We start from the raw sequence: 20,520 nt of genomic DNA, 5'->3' as shown, positions 1-20,520 counted from the left end.
CACCAGCATCATATGGCACAAGGTTCATAACTCTGGCACCAATATTTCATGAATTATCCCCCCTTTTTACTTAGAATTTCAGGTTAAAGTTTTGGTGCACTTTCACTTTATCTCAGTTATCACTTATTGGATTTGATTCAAACTTAAAATAGTTGTTCAACATGATCACTCATATCATATTACACAAGGGCCATAACTCTTGCACCAGTATTTCATGAATTATCTCCTCTTTTTACTTAGAATTTCAGGTTAAAGTTTTAGTCACTTTCACTTTATCTCGGGTATTACTAAATGGATTTGATTCAAACTGAAAGTAGTTGTTCCAGATCATCACTCACATCATATGACATAAGGGCCATAACTCTTGCACCAGTATTTCATGAATTATCTCCCTTTTTACTTATAATTTCAGGTTAAAGTTTTGATGCACTTCCACTATATCTCAGTTGTTACTGAATGGATTTGATTCAAACTTAAAATAGTTGTCCACCTTAACATCCACATCATATGACACAAGGTCCATAACTCTGGCACCAAATTTACATGAATTATGCCCCCTTTTACTTAGAATTAAAGGTTGATTTTGATGCATTTTCACTATATTTCAGTTATTACAAAATGAATTTGATTCAACATGACACAAGGTGCATCACTCTTGCACCAATATTTCATGAATTATGCCCCCGTTTGCTTAGAATTATACTTATTTAATGTTTTGATACACTTGATCCTTATCTCTCTTATTACTTAATACTTTTGACACAGACTCAAGCTATTATTCAATATCTTCATCCACATTGGAGTATTAAACACTCCAGTGACACCTCCAGTTTCACTATCTAGCATCAAAATAGTCGAGCGCGCTGTCTCCTGTGACAGCTCTTGTTTGTTTATCCAGCAGATCTGTTCTGCTACTTCTGTTTTAGTAAATTGGTTATCATCTCTTTAACTTCCTTTATTTATTTATAGAGGGTATTACATCAGGGCCCAGACAATCGACTACATACTGAACAAGTTCCTAGAGAGTAACCCTGGTGATAAGCAGATTATCTCCCTTGGAGCAGGTTTTGACTCAGCTTACTTCAGACTGAAAGCTCAGAATTTGTTGCAGGGAACCGTCTTTTTTGAGGTGGGTATTGTGTAATATTGATAAACAGGACATTATATTTGATCTTAGCCCACTGAATTCAATGTCAAAGATTAGGAGAGAAAAATCTCAAAGCTCTAGCATTTGATTGGCCAGTTTTGAGCATAAATGTCATATACATGTCTGTATGTCACATTATATTATCTGCTGCTGAAGGATTGTTTGTCATTGCTGCAAACTTGTTTCATGTGACCCGTGTTGTCTCACTCGTAATGAAGATTGTTGCATATAGAATGAATTTGGTAAATGTTGAAATGAAACAATGATTTACTAATGCTGGCCTATTTTGTCAGGTGGATTTTCCGTGATTTACTGATGCATCTCTATTTTGTCAGGTCCGTTGTTTATATGGCTGAAAAATTGTTGAAAAAGACGTTAAACCCGAACACACACACACACTATTTTGTCAGGTGGATTTTCCGTGATTTACTGATGCTACTCTATTTTGACAGGTGGATTTTCCATGATTTACTGATGCTACTCTATTTTGTCTGGTGGATTTTCTGTGATTTACTGATGCTACTCTATTTTGAGAGGTGGATTTTCTGTGATTTACTGATGTTACCCTATTTTAACAGGTGGATTTTCCATGATTTACTGATGCTACTCTATTTTGACAGGTGGACTTTCTGTGATTTACTGATGCTACTCTGTTTTGAGAGGTGGATTTTCTGTGATTTACTGATGCTACCCTATTTTATCAGGTGGATTTTCCATGATTTACTGATGCTACTCTATTTTGACAGGTGGACTTTCCGTGATTTACTGATGCTACTCTATTTTGACAGGTGAACTTTCTGTGATTTACTGATGCTACTCTGTTTTGAGAGGTGGATTTTCTGTGATTTACTGATGCTACCCTATTTTGACAGGTGGACTTTCCGTGATTTACTGATGCTACTCTATTTTGACAGGTGGACTTTCCGTGATTTACTGATGCTACTCTATTTTGACAGGTGGATTTTCTGTGATTTACTGATGCTACCCTATTTTGACAGGTGGATTTTCCATGATTTACTGATGCTACTCTATTTTGACAGGTGGACTTTCCGTGATTTACTGATGCTACTCTATTTTGACAGGTGGACTTTCTGTGATTTACTGATGCTACTCTATTTTGACAGGTGGACTTTCTGTGATTTACTGATGCTACTCTATTTTGAGAGGTGGACTTTCTGTGATTTACTGATGCTACCCTATTTTATCAGGTGGATTTTCCATGATTTACTGATGCTACTCTATTTTGACAGGTGGATTTTCCAGAGGTTGTAAAGAGAAAACATGCCCTGATAGATTCTAACCCAGAAATGCTGGCACTGGTGGGGGAGAGCTGCTCCCTGATACATGAGAAAAGTCCACACATTGGTAAAACTATTTACTTTTGGTCAGATTTATTTGTGTGTGTATGTACTTTTACTAGTCTATTATATTTTGTAATATCTCTTCTTGTATGCTTACTTTCTGTTTGATATATTGAGGAGCATACATTAATGAAGAATTTCATCTTATTGTGTAATCCATACAGTTAAACATTGCAAGTTTTAATTTCCATGATTTTTCAAAGGAAAAATATCTTTAAGTCCATGTAAAGTTTTATAAGAACTACTCTTGATTGTCAAAACATTTACCATACCTGTATGCATTTATCCTACTTATATGTATTTACACTACCTGCATATATTTACACTAACTTTATGTATTTACCCTACCTGCTTGTATTTACTCTACCTGAATTGAATTTTGGAAAGTTTGGAGTTTGTGAATCTCGAGATTTGTGTTGTCTACAGCATCTCGTGAGGTCATATCTTTTACGCTCGTAATATGCTATTATGTATACACTCGTTTTACTTGGTAAATAAAAGTCGTTTAGTTTCGACTTTGTGAGCATTAACGCATTGGTCGGCTGAGTTATATTCACGATTGAAAATAGTTTCCGCATGTAGATAATACATGCCTATAATATATATAATATATATATTATGTTTTGAATTTCAAAAAGCTCTACTGATCCAAGTTCGAATTATGAAGTTACATGTTCATTTTGTCAATAATGTTTAAAAAAGAAATATGTATATTTTGCATTTAAGTCATTTGTTTAATTGCTTTTGTCAACCATGGGGAACCTACACCTGCGGTGGACACCGCCGTGGGGTAGGGGGCACTCTTGTGTTGCTCATTGCGCAACACAGAGTGTGCTACCATGAAGATGGTCTAATGCGACCCTCTCTTGGCGGCTTGGCACTTCCGCATATGTGGTACATACGGTTCATTTTACATTTTATTCAATTCACATATCACTTGTATACCTCGGCCAATATTGTAATCTATTTATGACTGTTTGCAAATGTCTTTAGTGGTTAGTCTTAATGCATGTATAAGATATTTGTAAAAAGTTTGTCAGTGGGTTGTATTGTTCTGTATAACTTGTAAAATATCAACAACGTATAATCTATGATTATCATGTCGTGCAGTTATTATAGAACAACATGTTTCTCCATTCGCAAACTATGACTACAATTTGTTATATGCCTCTTTTTTATTTAAACACTGTATGTGTTTATCACGTGACCATGAAACAATTCTGATCTGTTTAATTATGAATATTGAATATAGACTTTTTTATTGAATCAATCTCCACATTGCCGGTGGTCTAGCACTTTCGTTTTCGATTCCTAGACTATCTATATTTTGGTCTGATTGATAAAACAACTGTTTTGTCCCTATATTTGGATATTCTGGAGTTTTGCATTTCGTTTTTTTTCCCTTTCGATTTTAATCGCAAGACCGGGCACATTCTTTCATACATTGGGGGCAACCCAGGATACATCAATTTAATTTTGCTTATAAAATTGTTGATATTCTATTTATCAATGAATTGAAATCGCACAGTAATAAACATTAATAATGAATAACACTATTTCATAATAAAGACTTCTCTTCTGATTTAGCTTTAGATTTGCATTAACAGTGAAATGTAATTGCTGAGCGTACACTCTTTTCCTGATGTAAGATATCTCGCTATCTAAGCATTTTAATAGCATATTATTTAAGAATACTCATTTATTACATGTATGTGTTTAAATGCTTAATATTATCTTGTTTATTTTTGTCTTTGTTTATATGTTTGTTGTTGTCATACTGTAAATATGTTATGCTCTTCAATAATGGAGGAATAAAAGGTATCTATCTATCTATGTATTTACCCTACCTGTACATTTTGTATGTATTTACCCTACCTGTATATATTTACTCTTATTGTGTGTATATATACACTATCTATACGTATATACACTACCTGCATGTATCTACACTACCTGTGTATCTTTACTTTACCAGCTGGTCCGCTTAGCTCAGTAGGGAGAACGTTGGTCTACCAATCATGGGGTTGTGAGTTCAGTCTCCAGGCATGGCCTATGTTCTCCGTGATGATTTGATAAAAAACATTGTGTCTGAAATCATTCGTCCTCCACCTCTGATTCATCAGGGGAAGTTGGCAGTTACTTGTGGGGAACAGATTTGTACTGGTACAGAATCCAGGAACACTGGTTAGGTTAACTGCCCACCATTACATGACTGAAATACTGTTGAAAAATGGCGTTAAACCCAAAACAAACAAATCTTTACTTTACCTGCATGTATTTAAGTACCTGCTTATATATTAACACTAATATATGTAATTAACCTACCTGTATGTATTTACAACTACCTGCTTATTACCCTACCTGCATGTCTCTACACTTTCTGCATATATTTACATTACCTGCATGTATCTACACTACCTGGGTATATTTACAACACCTGTATGTTTTTACACCACCTGTAATATATTTCCTACCAGTATTGCATTTACAATACCAGTTTCAAATGATTGTAAATTTCTTTCACAGAAATATCAACCAGTAGCTACAAGTTGCTAGGAGCAGACCTGTCACAGACAAACATACTGGAAGCTGCACTCAAGCTGTGTGACATAGACTTTGACTGTCCTACCCTGCTCATGTCAGAATGTGTCCTCACCTATATGACAAGAAGAACGTAATTATCTCAGTTTTTCTTGTCTGGCAGATGAACTGTCACTGATAAAAGTGTTTTGCTCTTCCATAAGGTACACGTAGTTCACCAGAACTTACAACATCAAAGAATGCTGCAGTTAAATAAATGTATTATCAAGTCAAGGTAACTTAGAGAGGCTAAAAGTTCTCTATAGTTAATAATAGAATAAGATTATGAATAGAAAATTAGTGATGTAGGCCAATTATAATAATGTAAGGACTATTTTTCTACAAGTTTCAGATATATTAGCTTACCAGTACATGCCTTTAGACATGCAAACATTTTAGGCATAGACAGATGTATGAATATATCAACATTTATAAACAATACATAAAGTATACATAACAGTAATGGCACTTTCACAAGTATTTATTACTGCAAATACAGACAGCAGATATGATGAAAATAAAGCCCTCACAAAATTTAACCATGTGTTTACAGTATGTCACTAGAAGTCTACTTAAACGAATTGTCTACAGTACGCAACATAAGGTCTTATGTAACCAGATGATAATGAAACTTATGTGTCCCCTACTGGTGTTTCACTGAAGGGGACTTACATCAGTTTGCGTCCACCCTCCACCCAAATTTCAGTACAAAAATGGGGTTACATGGCAGCAAAAAAACAACAAATGCCAGTAGGAAATTTTTATTGCTTTGTAGTAGGCTTGTTTGTACTTGTGTTTTGATGTTGTGCAATCTTATGAAAATTTAACATGTGGTAAGGTTTTATATTTCTAATATTTTAGAAGACCTTTTTAGGGAAGTTGTAGCAATGTCCTTTCATGATGGAACTTGGTGAAAAAAGGTGTTTTGAACATAACCAAGTTCTTACTTTGTTAAGAGACCGGGTTAGTTGACATGATGAATTTATTGTTTGATTGCTAGCTTCAGTTCCACAGAAATTTATAGTTTGTGCACTGTCGTAAAATAAGAACTGTAGGAGAAAATCAATCTTTATTTCAGAGCTTCTGGTGTGGTGAAATGGGCCAATGAAACAGTTGTGAACTCTGTGTTTGTTTTGTATGAACAGGTAAGTTACATTAGCATTCATTATTCAGTTTTGATAAAAGGGTTAAAAACCTTAAGGTATAATCAACATTCACTGGCCAATGTTTTCTAAAGGCACTAACTACCAAGGGCCAGTATTTTCCATAGACACTGAATACCAATGGCTAATATTGTTCAAATGCATTGACTACCAAGGGCCAATAATGTCCAGATACATTTCTAATGCATTGGCCTCTAAATATTCTATATTCCGTGTTTTTGAGAATGTTCAGCGTATTCTAAAGATGCAAAATAATGCTTTTAACTGTGATATTACCAAACATGTATATATTTATAAGTCATAGGCCTAAATTATTTTATGAGACAACTTGTGAAAATGATGTGTCATTACAAATACCTGTCTATATGTTTACATGGTGAACAGATATATAAGGTGTTATGGCAAAATATTGGAGGTACACATGCATTTAAGTTCGTCGAATAACCTTTACCCAGCTAAATTTCAAAAATGGACTGGTCTGTCGTTCATTTTGGGCAGTACCATTTATTATTCAAAGGGCTGTACACAGAAAATTTACTAACTTAATAGCGAACAGTGCATGTCAAGATCCATGCAGGCTGACCTTGGTCTGCACTGGTTGCAAAGGCAGAATCACTTGCTGCAAGCAGGTTAATGGTTGATATATAATTAATAATGTTTTGTATTTTCAGATAAACCCCACAGACGCATTTGGATTGTTTATGTAAGTATGTTGATCACACAATTCAGTTACACACTTTGCAAAGAATATTGTCATCAAGTGGCTTGTGGACGGACGGTGGTTCTACTCAAAGGCTCTCTCATGCCTGAAAAATTCCCGGGCACCATTTTGAGTTGTCTTCCATCATTTAAGCGGCAAACTGACCAGATGACCTAAATACTATTTGTATGACAACGTTAAAGCCACCTAAAGAAAACATTCTTTAAAAACTGGATGTTTAGCCAATATTGCAATTAGGTACTTGCTTAGATATGAAATAAAAACTTTTAAAAGTATTATACATTGATATATGAATGCAAATGTATGAATGCAGTCTAATGATCTTGTTGCTAGAGTTAGGTATAAAATAGAAGAAAAAAACATTTCAGCATTATGGAGGGTGTAAATAACATCACTGTTAAACCTGTGAAAAAAAAACATCAACTAAAAATATATTTTAAAAAATAAAAAACTACTCTCCATATGATATACTGGTTAGATTGAAATGCAGAGCAGAACATTCCATTGGGTTTTTGTATTGACTATATACTGGTATTCATTAGGCTGAAATGTAGAACATTTTGACATGTATGTTTAACATTGTTAAGAGAGAGTAGAAATCGGGTAGATAAGGTTTATATGACATTAATAGGCAATAGAAGTTCTTTATCCATTACAATATTACTATCAAATGACTTGTTTTCCTGTCTCACTATGTTGAGATTATCTAAATAATTTATTGTGGATTTTTATAGACATAGATCATGGATTTTTATAGACATAGATCGTGGATTTTTATACACATAGATCGTGGATTTTTATACACAGATCATGGATTTTTATACACATAAGTCTTCTACTTTACCTTAATGTATTTAAACAGGCAGCATCATTTTCAAATAGTGGGCTCCCCTCTGAAGTGTATCAACTTCTTCCCCATCATACAGTCACAGAAAGACAGATTTTCTCAACTGGTAAGGTAGTATTTCTGTTTGTTGTATATTTTCTCACAGATAAGTTGTAATTTGCTAGAACAGCCTCTTTTTTTTTTACTGACCTCTGAGAATTCATCTTATTCTGTTCTTGTTTAACCCTTACCCTGCTAAATTTCTATAATGAACTTGTCCATCTTTCAATTTGGACAGTACCATTAACTGTTAAAAGGGGTGCATACCAAAAAGATACTGACTGAACGGCGAACAGTGCAGATATGATCAGATTGATCTACACTTGTCGCAAAGGCAGAATCAATCGTGTCCAGCATGTAAAGGGTTAAATGAACAAGAGAATTGCTTTCTTTTATAAAGCGATGACAGTCCTGTAGCAGTATGAATTTTAAGTTACATAGCATTGTCAGACAGTTTGACAAAATAGTGCTGCTCATCACTTCATTTATGCTGTACAGTCAAGGGAGCAACATAATCTGACAGCCTAAGGCAGGTGGTTGCTTAGGACAAATTGATACAAGAACGAAAACTTGATTTGGGAAGTTAGCTGACTGGCTGCTGAAGGCAAAATTGACTGCTTGATACAGGTGGCTGCTGAGGATAGTTTGTTCATACAGTAGAAACTTGGTATATCAGATTCAGTATTTTACTAAAAATGATATTTGATGCAGGTGTTGTCGCTAAATGTTGTTTGACAGGGCATGAACATTTCTTCAAGATAGCTAGAATTACAAAATAGCCAAGTTCGAGATACCAAGTTTGAACTGTACTTGTGCACATTGGGTAATTTTAAGTCCTCACATTAGATAACCTGAAGTAAAACCTGGATCCAGCAAATGGAGTAGAAAATTATGCCACACATGAATTGCAGCCTGTGTGTTAACTCTGATCATAAAACTGGCAAAGTGAGTTCAAGTGACTGTCTTTCTAGAGATTAGATACTGAAGGTCTAAATCTTTCTTGGTATGTAGAATAGTTTCATCTGAGGAAGCCATCCAGTTGGGTTATGGAAGGTTGGTGTTTCTACCCAGGTGCCAGCCAGTACCTGAAACAATGCCAGGAGGGAGGGTCTTCATTCACTATTAAAAGTCTGAAACTTGAAATATGGCCTAAAATTGTGTTGGTTTGACTTATGAATAAAATACAGTTACAAAAATGTTAACCGGTTAGAATTCCATAAAATGTCATAAAATAAAATTGAAATTTGGGAATTTTTTTAATCACAAGTACTGTGAAATCATTAATATTCATGGGGAAAAGTTTAAATCCACAAATTCATATCCCCATGAAATCAGCGTTTTGACCAAAACCATGAAATTTCATGCCCGTGAAATCAAATGATTTTACAGTAACTATTTCAAAACTGAGCACATATAGATACATTTTATTAAATGTATATAATGGAAAAAATACACACATTCTAAAAAAAACTGAGTAACATCTTTTTCTAACCAAATTTTCCATTAGTAGGGAAAAAATGATCGGTAAAGTAGAATGCAGAAAAGTATTTCAAGCAGAGTAACTATGTAGTTCAATACAAACGAAAAGGACATGATACAGTATTTTGGTGAGAAATGCCAGATATGCTGAACTTAAATGCACACAGTGCCAAGGGTAAATTGGTTTTGCTTGCATTCAATGATTCTAAGGTTAAAACTACTGAATCTTGGTCTGGATTAAACACATAAGAGACTGGATCAGTCTGACACCTTGTTGAATTTTAAACATTTTCAGGGTTGGAGGGACCTTGAAGTATTGGATATGAATGAATTCTACAACAACTTGCTGAGTCGTGATGAAAGGGACCGAGTGGAAAAGTTAGAAATGTTTGATGAGTATGAGGAATGGCATCTCAAATGTGCTCACTATATGGTGTTACTGGGTTACCATGGTAACTGCAGTCAGTTGTTGACAGGAATGGTGCCACAGAAAGGTAACTGTTACAATAGCTAGTATACTTCACTTGCATTTCCCTAGATATAAAATTCCTATATTGCAACATATAACAGATGTAATTGTATTTTAAACCTATGTTCAGGGCTCCAGATAAGATGCGTATTAGCGTAAATTACGCTTTGAAATAATGCATATACGCATGTCTGCTAATTTTTAGCTCACCTGTCACAAAGTGACAAGGTGAGCTTTTGTGATCGTGCGGTGTCCGGCGTCCGTCCGTGCGTCCGTCCGTAAACTTTTGCTTGTGACCACTCTAGAGGTCACATTTTTCTTGGGATCTTTATGAAAGTTGGTCAGAATGTTCATCTTGATGATATCTAGGTCAAGTTCGAAACTGGGTCACGTGCCTTCAAAAACTAGGTCAGTAGGTCTAAAAATAGAAAAACCTTGTGACCTCTCCAGAGGCCATATATTTCATAAGATCTTCATGAAAATTAGTCAGAATGTTTAACTTGATGATATCTAGGTAAAGTTCGAAACTGTGTCACGTGCCATCAAAAACTAGGTCAGTAGGTCTAAAAATAGAAAAACCTTGTGACCTCTCTAGAGGCCATATATTTTAAAAGGTCTTCATGAAAATTGGTCAGAACATTCATCTTGATGATATCTAGGTCAAGTTCGAAACTGGGTCACGTGCCTTCAAAAACTAGGTCAGTAGGTCAAATAATAGAAAAACCTTGTGACCTCTCTAAAGGCCTTATTTTTCATGGAATCTGTATGAAAGTTGGTTTGAAAGTTCATCTTGATGATATCTAAGTCAAGTTCGAAACTGGGTCATGTGCGGTCAAAAACTAGGTCAGTAGGTCTAAAAATAGAAAAACCTTGTGACCTGTCTAGAGGCCATATATTTCATGAGATCTTCATGAAAATTGGTCAGAATGTTCATCTGGATGATATCTAGGTCAAGTTCAAAAGTGGGTCACGTGCCATCAAAAACTAGGTCAGTAGGTCAAATAATAGAAAAACCTTGTGACCTCTCTAGAGGCCATATTTTTCATGGGATCTGTATGAAAGTTAGTCTGAATGTTCATCTTGATGATATCTAGGTCAAGTTCGAAAGTGGGTCAAGTGCCCTCAAAAACTAGGTCAGTAGGTCAAATAATAGAAAAACCTTGTGACCTCTCTAAAGGCCATATTTTTCATGGGATCTGTATGAAAATTGGTCTAAATGTTCATCTTGATGATATCTAGGTCATATATGAAACTGGGTCACGTGCCATCAAAAACTAGGTCAGAAGGTCTAAAAATAGAAAAACCTTGTGACCTGTCTAGAGGCCATATATTTCACAAGATCTTCATTAAAATTGGTCAGAACGTTTATCTTGATGATATCTAGGTCAAGTTCGAAAGTGGGTCACTTGCCATCAAAAACTAGGTCAGTAGGTCAAATAATAGAAAAACCTTGTGACCTCTCTAGAGGCCATATTTTTCATGGGATCTGTATGAAAGTTAGTCTGAATGTTCATCTTGATGATTTCTAGGTCAAGTTCGAAAGTGGGTCACGTGCCCTCAAAAACTAGGTCAGTAGGTCAAATAATAGAAAAAACTTGTGACCTCTCTAAAGGCCATATTTTTTATGGGATCTGTATGAATATTGGTCTGAATGTTCTTCTTGATGATATCTAGGTCAAGTTTGAAACAGGGTCATGTGCGGTCAAAAACTAGGCCAGTAGGTCTAAAAATAGAAAAACCTTGTGACCTCTCTAGAGGCCATATATTTCATGAGATCTTCATGAAAATTGGTCAGAATGTTCATCTGGATGATATCTAGGTCAAGTTCAAAAGTGGGTCACGTGCCATCAAAAACTAGGTCAGTAGGTCAAATAATAGAAAAACCTTGTGACCTCTCTAGAGGCCATATTTTTCATGGGATCTGTATGAAAGTTAGTCTGAATGTTCATCTTGATGATATCTAGGTCAAGTTCGAAAGTGGGTCAAGTGCCCTCAAAAACTAGGTCAGTAGGTCAAATAATAGAAAAACCTTGTGACCTCTCTAAAGGCCATATTTTTCATGGGATCTGTATGGAAATTGGTCTGAATGTTCATCTTGATGATATCTAGGTCATATATGAAACTGGGTCACGTGCCATCAAAAACTAGGTCAGAAGGTCTAAAAATAGAAAAACCTTGTGACCTGTCTAGAGGCCATATATTTCACAAGATCTTCATTAAAATTGGTCAGAACGTTTATCTTGATGATATCTAGGTCAAGTTCGAAAGTGGGTCACTTGCCATCAAAAACTAGGTCAGTAGGTCAAATAATAGAAAAACCTTGTGACCTCTCTAGAGGCCATATTTTTCATGGGATCTGTATGAAAGTTAGTCTGAATGTTCATCTTGATGATTTCTAGGTCAAGTTCGAAAGTGGGTCACGTGCCCTCAAAAACTAGGTCAGTAGGTCAAATAATAGAAAAAACTTGTGACCTCTCTAAAGGCCATATTTTTTATGGGATCTCAGGGGTGTAAAATTCCACTCGCCCGCTCGCATTGGCGAGTTAAAGTCTGAGTAGGACGAGTGGACCTCGCTGTATACTCGACCGATCGGGCGAGTGGTTTTTTTACGTCCTTACTTTACCAAAATTCAGAAATTACAACTCCAAAACGTCAACAAACTTTGAGATGGTTCAGTCGCTACCTAGATTGACTGGAATTTACCCGCGAATCGTAAAGATAACAAAACGTCATGCCGGTAATTTTCCATTGCACAAGCACGTGCGGCCTATCGTATTAAATATCTAACTTACATCGTCACGTACACAAAACCGTGCGTAGTGCATTCATTTTTTAACATTTTCGCTTCAAGTTTTCAACATCTCTTGAGAAATAATACTGTTTGAATTCTATAATGATTTTAATAAGCTATCGACTGAAATGTAGGCAAAATTCTATAAAAACGGTCGAATTTTCATATAAATATTTGTAAAAATTCAAACAGCGCATTCTTAGTTACTTATTTCTTTCTAAAAGTAAATAAATGATGAATACTCTGGGCATAAAATTCAGACTTTTGACCAGAAAGAACAAAAAACAGAATAAAAAAATCTTAAATAATGAAAAAGCGGCAGCAATTGCAATACATGGAGTAAAACGATTTTTGGCGAACAGATTTCTGTTAGTGCGGCAGAATAGGTTACGTGACCTTGTGAACGTAAATAGAAATGCGATTTTAAAATAAAGCAATGTGATGTCATTGCGGTTTTTAATAAGTTCTAAATGAATCTGTGTACATGTATTTTTTGACCAACAATTTAAAAGTTTGTTTTTTTTGTCAAACAATAATGTAAATTCCTCGATGGCAAATAGGTCACAGAGGTAGGATATCCACTATAGAAACTATCGTTTGAGACATTTACCTTTTATTCGGGATATATCACATTCGCTTTTGATAACAAATTAAAGAAGAAGCTTTTTATTGATTTCTATTTCTCAGCAATTTTAAGAACCGATGCGGTACGATCAGACAGTGATGTGTCACATGGCGCGAAAACATGACGTAATGCCATGACAATCTCGAGCAAAAATACCGCTTTATCTCCACTTCAGATGTCAACATACTGACTCTTTGAGGGATGTAAATTGATCATGAAAACAAGGTCGATTACTTAGTTCATCGTCTGAATAATTACCGATAATCTTTAACGTTTTTTTCCTCTCTTTCAACACGGGTGGATGGACGATGATTATTGTGTCCAAATTTTTTCATATACTGTATGACTGACCAATTTGCTAAAATATTAAAAAAAAATCTAGTGGTAATAATTGATCTTGTATCCCACTATTGTCTGACAAAACCATTGTATCCCTTTTGCCTAAATATAAAGTATCGTATATAATTTTGTATCCTGTATCCCAAGGTTACATTTAACACACTATATGGAAAGTTTTGTGTTTTTAGGACATATCTAAATTTTTTAGACACTTTTCAAAATAAATATTTTTCCGGAAATAATACTATTGTACATAATATTCCTTTCTTAAAGTGACAGTATTAAAAGTGTCAATTATTAGGGCGAGTGGCTGTTCACTAAGGGCGAGTAGATATTACTGGCTACTAGTCCTGCAGGGCGAGTGGTGTGAAAAATAATTTTACACCCCTGGATCTGTATGAATATTGGTCTGAATGTTCTTCTTGATGATATCTAGGTCAAGTTTGAAACAGGGTCATGTGCTGTCAAAAACTAGGCCAGTAGGTCTAAAAATAGAAAAACTTTGTGACCTCTCTAGAGGCCATACTTGTGAATGGATCTCCATAAAAATTGGTCAGAATGTTCACCTTGATGATATCTAGGTCAAGTTTGAAACTGGGTCACGTGCCTTAAAAAAACTAGGTCAGTAGGTCAAATAATAAAAAAACCTTGTGACCTCTCTAGAGGCCATACTTTTCATGGGATCTGTATGAAAGTTGGTCTAAATGTTCATCTTGATGATATCTAGGTCAAGTTTGAAACTGGGTCAAAAACTAGGTCAGTAGGTCTAAAATTATTAAAATCTTTTGATCTCTCTAGAGGCCATACTTTTCAATGGATCTTCATGAAAATTAATCTAAATGTTCACCTTGATGATATCTAGGTCAGTTTTGAAACTGGGTCACCTGCGGTCAAAAACTGGGCCTGTAGGTATAAAAATAGAAAAACCTTCTGACCTCTCTAGAGGCCATATATTTCATGAGATCTTCATGAAAATTAGTGAGAATGTTCACCTTGATGATATCTAGGTAAAGTTCAAAACAGGGTCATGTACCTTCGAAAACTAGGTCAATAGGTCAAATAATAGAAAAACCTTGTGACCTCTCTAGAGACCATATTTTTCAATGGATCTTCATGAACATTGGTCAGAATTTTTATCTTGATAATAGCTAGGTCAAATTCAAAACTGGGTCACATGAGCTCAAAAACTAGGTCACTATGTCAAATAATAGAAAAAACGACGTCATACTCAAAACTGGGTCATGTGGGAAGAGGTGAGCGATTCAGGACCATCATGGTCCTCTTGTTTAATACCCCGCCGTGGCGGAGGGATTATAGGAATGGTCTGCGTCCGTCCTTCTGTCCGTCCGTCTTTCCGTCCTTCCGTCCGTAACAAAATTGTGTCCGGTCCATATCTCCTAAACCCCTTGAAGGATTTTCATGAAACTTGGGTCAAATGATCACCTCATCAAGACGATGTGCAGAACCCGTGAGTCAGCCTTGTCAGTTCAGGGTCAAGGTCACAACTCAAGGTCAAAGGTTTGAGCCTGCCATTTTGTGTCCGCTCTATATCTCCTAAACCCCTTGAAGGAATTTTATAAAACTTGGGTCAAATGATCACCTCATCAAGACGATGTGCAGAACCCATGAGTCAGCCATGCTGGCTCAAGGTCAAGGTCACAACTCAAGGTCAAAAGTTTGAGCCTTCCATTTTGTGTCCGCTCTATATCTCTTAAACCCCTTGAAGGAAATTTATAAAATTTGGGTCAAATGATCACCTCATCAAGACGATGTGCAGAACCCATGAGTCAGTCATGCCGGCTCAAGGTCAAGGTCACAACTTAAGGTCAAAGGTTTGAGCCTTTCATTTTGTGTCCGCTCTATATCTCCTATACCCCTTGAAGGATTTTCATCAAACTTGGGTCAAACGATCACCTCATCAAGGCGATGTGCAGAACTTATGAGTCGGCCATGTCGGCTCAAGGTCAAGGTCACAACTAAAGGTTTGAGCCTTCCATTTCGTGTCCGCTCTATATCTCCTAAACCCCTTGAAGGAATTTTATAAAACTTGGGTCAAATAATTACCTCATCAGAACGATGTGCAGAAATTATGAGTCAACCATGCCAGCTCAAGGTCAAGGTCACAACTAAGGGTCGAAGGTTTGAGCCTTCCATTTGGTGTCCACTCTGTATCTCCTTAACCCCTTGAAGGATTTTCATCAAACTTGGGTCAAATGATCACCTCATCAAGAACTCATGAGTCAGCCATGTTAACTCAAGGTCAAGGTCACAACTGAAGGTCAAAGGTTTCAGCTCTGTATCTCCTAAACCCCTTGAAGGATTTTCATGAAACTTTGGTCAAATGATCACCTCATCAAGACGTTGTGCAGAATTCATGAGTCAGCCATGTCAGTTCAAGGTCAAGGTCACAGCTAAAATCAAAGGTTTTACCCTTTCACTATCCATAGCAGTGGCGGGGGATTTAGCTGTCATTCAGACTGCCTTGTTAGCATATAAAAACGTACATGAAATTACAGAAACGCATGCAATGACTTTGTACTAGCGTAAACAAAATCTGAATCGTCTGGATGCTTTACATAACAGAGCACGATCGGCATTCATTCTGCCACATTGAACGTACACAGGCATTGAATGGTACTCTATAAACCTAGGTTAAACTATATTATACACTCAATGCGTGCGTAAATCAAATTGTTGGGAATCAATATTGATGGTAAGGTAGTGTATTTTAAACCGGTGTCGATTTAAAATATTAACTTCCGATGTGGAGTAAACAACAACATGTCTCTTTCTAAGAATGTATGAATTTAACAAACGTGCTACGCATTCTTTAAATAAACCAACAAAAAATGATTCCCAAAACATTGTTAAAGGTATATTGAACAATCTATTGGATTTGGCAGTGAGTGTGAAGCCAAAGCAAGCCAATGGAGAAAAAGAAGCAACAACCTGAATGCTGAATTGAAACTGAACTGCAAACAAATTCATGGGTTTTACACCCAATAAATATGTTATAAAACTGATTTCCGTTTTTCTTTCTTTCTTTCTTTCCTTCTTTTAGTCAAACCCCTGCTGGGGACCTAGACTTTGCGCGTCAACTAGCAAGAATGTTAAACGAGTAAAAAGTAGTGGTAAAAAGAAAGAAGGAGAATGGTTAATTAAAACAGGTTAAAAACAGAGCAGGTGTACTTAAGGCGAGATGTTCTCAATCTGGCTTACAGCCTGACTGAACACTGGCCCAGACGAGTTGACAACATCTGAAGGCAAGGCAGTCCAATGATATACTGTAGGAAGGGAAAATGAAAATTTATGATAGTTGGATGAGGGTGATACTTCTCATTTACAAATTTTCAGGAGTAAAATTATTCCTAGTCAATTTCAGGTTTTACCATTTTACTCATTCGCAAAAAAATTGATGAGTAAATACTCATAGGCCAAAAAAAATTATCTGGAGCCCTGTATGTTACATCATGAAGTTACACCCCCTGGAAGATAATGCACGGAGGGGCACCTGGGGTCTTCCTCCACCATCAAAGCTGGAAAGTTGCCATATGACCTATAAATGTGTCGGTGCGACTTTAAACCCAACCAAAAAAAAACAAAAAAAAACACCCCCTGGATATAGCTCATAAGTGTAAAAATAGATATTAGGTTTTTGCTAAAAATAATTATGTTACCCAAGTAATGTCATGTTACACCTCTGAAAATAGCACATTATTTATGTTTTCCCAATAATCGTTTGCTTTATATCTTTAAGAATACTGTAAAAAAATATTGCACTGCTAAATTGGATTTGAAATACTGTCTTCATTGAATGAGGATGGACTACGGACTATAGATGACTGCCTGGAATATGCTAATTATTAGCAGTTAATGAGATAAGAAAGTACTTCATAAGTTTCAAATTTTTTACATAATCAAGAGGCATGCTACATTCATTTTGTTTCAGATAATACAATGAAAGTGGTGAAGGAATATAAAGGAATGGTAGAGGTTTCTAGCTGTGACAGTAAACAGCTTATAAGAAGGTTTGGTCATGCTACAGCTCGGTGGGGAACCAGTCTAGCAGTTTGTATTGGAGGGTTTGGAGAACAAGCCGGGAAACACATGCGGGTCACAGATATTGTACTAATTGATATGGATACTTTGAAGGTCAAAGTGATTAATCCAAATGTAGACAATAGAACATTTGAAGGTATGTAAAAGTTTGATATATGCCAGGTCCAGTTGACATATATTTATCACATGTTTGATGTTGCAGTAGTGAAATAAAGTCATTACATAAATTTGATAATACACTAGTGTAATAAAGCTTTGATGTCATTGTCACTTAAATATAGGAAAAGTTGGTCAAGTTGATTTGTTTATAATAGATAAAGAAATTAGAATTATTTATGTTTCACCAGGAAAAGCTAACATGTTCAAAAAAGAATAATACATATGTGACTTTCCACACTGAATTTATTAAACTCATTGAATAAAATTAATAAAATGCTCAGCAGAGCCTTGCAATTTATTATTTTATTTAGCTTGTTTGATAAATTAAGTATGAAAAGACACTCGTGTAATATTCTCATCGGAGGAAATTCTTGCACTTAGATATTGTCCTCACTGGCTAGGAACCAGTAGCCTAATACAGTTTAGTGTTTGTATGCCCCCGGCATCTACTGATGCGGGAGGCATAAAGTGATTGTCCTGTCCGTCCGTTCGTGGGTCCGTCCGTCCGTCCGCCCGTACGAGGTTAACCAAATGGGACCGTTTCGTCTAGCATCAATACCCCTTACTAGAATGATTTGATACTAATGCAGATGTAACCTGTGACCATTCCTCACCTTCAAATATCACCTGACCTCAGTTTGACCTTGACCTCATTTTGGACTTAGGTTGCTTTATATGGGCCATCTCTTGGTTAACCAAATGGGACCGTTTCGTCTAGCATCAGTACCGCTTACAAGAATGAATTGATACTAATACAGATGTAACCTGTGACCATTCCTCATCTTCAGACATCACCTGACCTCAGTTTGACCTTGAACTTGTTTTGGATTTAGGTTGCCTTATATCGACAAGGATGCCACCGGGGGCATCAAGCGTTTATTGAATGCAGCTCCTTGTTTTTGTGTAGTATTAGTGAGATGAAAACAGATTACTTGTATGTTAGTTTCTCTCACTTTTAATCTTTCCAACAAGTTCATTTTAATGTAAACTTGACATTCAGAAACAGATATGAAAGCAGACAAAATTATTTACTCACTTGTTTCCAACAGGCCATCATGGCTATTTTTAGCTCACCTGTCACAAAGTGACAAGGTGAGCTTTTGTGATCGCGCGGTGTCCGTCGTCCGTCGTCCGTCCGTCAGTCCGTGCGTGCCTCCGTCCGTCCGTAAACTTTTGCTTGTGACCACTCTAGAGGTCACATTTTTCATGGGATTTTTATGAAAGTTGGTCAGAATGTTCATCTTGATGATATCTAGGTCAAGTTCGAAACTGGGTCACGTGCCTTCAAAAACTAGGTCAGTAGGTCTAAAAATAGAAAAACCTTGTGACCTCTCTAGAGGCCATATATTTCACAAGATCTTCATGAAAATTGGTCAGAATGTTCACCTTGATGATATCTAGGTCAAGTTCGAAACTGGGTCACGTGCCATCAAAAACTAGGTCAGTAGGTCTAAAAATAGAAAAACCTTGTGACCTCTCTAGAGGCCATATATTTCATAAGATCTTCATGAAAATTGGTCAGAACGTTCACCTTGATGATATCTAGGTCAAGTTCGAAAGTGGGTCACATGCCATCAAAAACTAGGTCAGTAGGTCAAATAATAGAAAAACCTTGTGACCTCTCTAAAGGCCATATTTTTCATGGGATCTGTATGAAAGTTGGTCTGAACGTTCATCTTGATGATATCTAGGTCAAGTTCGAAACTGGGTCACGTGCGGTCAAAAACTAGGTCAGTAGGTCTAAAAATAGAAAAACCTTGCGACCTCTCTAGAGGCCATATATTTCATGAGATCTTCATGAAAATTGGTCAGAATGTTCACCTTGATGATATCTAGGTCAGGTTCGAAAGTGGGTCACGTGCCTTCAAAAACTAGGTCAGTAGGTCAAATAATAGAAAAACCTTGTGACCTCTCTAGAGGCCATATTTTTCATTGGATCTGTATGAAAGTTGGTCTGAATGTTCATCTTGATGATATCTAGGTCAAGTTCGAAAGTGGGTCATGTGCCTTCAAAAACTAGGTCAGTAGGTCAAATAATAGAAAAACCTTGTGACCTCTCTAGAGGCCATATTTTCCATGGGATCTGTATTAAAGTTGGTCTGAATGTTCATCTTGATGATATCTAGGTCAAGTTCGAAACAGGGTCATGTGCGGTCAAAAACTAGGTCAGTAGGTCTAAAAATAGAAAAACCTTGTGACCTCTCTAGAGGCCATACTTTTGAATGGGTCTCCATAAAAATTGGTCAGAATGTTCATATTGATGATATCTAGGTCAGTTTCGAAAGTGGGTCACGTGCCTTCAAAAAGTAGGTCAGTAGGTCAAATAATGAAAAAACGTTCTGACCTATCTAGAGGCCATATTTTTCATGGGATCTGTATGAAAGTTGGTCTGAATGTTTATTTTGGTGATATATAGGTCAAGTTTGAAACTGGGTCAACTGCGATCAAAAACTAGGTCAGTAGGTCTTGAAATAGAAAAACTTTGTGACCTCTCTAGAGGCCATACACTTGAATGGAACTTCATGAAAATTGGTCAGAATGTTCACCTTGATGATATCTAGGTAAAGTTCAAAACAGGGTCACGTACCTTCGAAAACTAGGTCAATAGGTCAAATAATAGAAAAACCTTGTGACCTCTCTAGAGACCATATTTTTCAATGGATCTTCATGAAAATTGGTCAGAATTTTTATCTTGATAATATCTAGGTCGAATTCAAAACTGGGTGACATGAGCTGAAAAA

At 36.2% G+C, this 20,520-nt stretch overlaps 1 protein-coding gene across 1 annotated transcript in view; it reads left to right on the top strand.

Annotated features, from left to right (window-relative positions):
- LOC123534421 (tRNA wybutosine-synthesizing protein 4-like) overlaps window positions 1–20,520 on the top strand; it is a 56,985-nt gene that overhangs the window by 20,845 nt on the left and 15,620 nt on the right. Inside the window, exons 3-10 of the mRNA XM_045316663.2 lie at window positions 970–1,129; window positions 2,398–2,512; window positions 5,035–5,182; window positions 6,167–6,233; window positions 6,923–6,954; window positions 7,835–7,925; window positions 9,633–9,831; window positions 17,511–17,756. Of these exons, the coding sequence (XP_045172598.2) occupies window positions 970–1,129; window positions 2,398–2,512; window positions 5,035–5,182; window positions 6,167–6,233; window positions 6,923–6,954; window positions 7,835–7,925; window positions 9,633–9,831; window positions 17,511–17,756 (1,058 nt within the window). The remainder of the gene's footprint in view (window positions 1–969; window positions 1,130–2,397; window positions 2,513–5,034; window positions 5,183–6,166; window positions 6,234–6,922; window positions 6,955–7,834; window positions 7,926–9,632; window positions 9,832–17,510; window positions 17,757–20,520) is intronic.

The sequence above is a fragment of the Mercenaria mercenaria genome, chromosome 12 (assembly GCF_021730395.1).
Source record: "Mercenaria mercenaria strain notata chromosome 12, MADL_Memer_1, whole genome shotgun sequence".
Lineage (NCBI taxonomy): Eukaryota > Metazoa > Mollusca > Bivalvia > Venerida > Veneridae > Mercenaria > Mercenaria mercenaria.
This window is presented reverse-complemented; position numbering and strand designations above follow the sequence as displayed.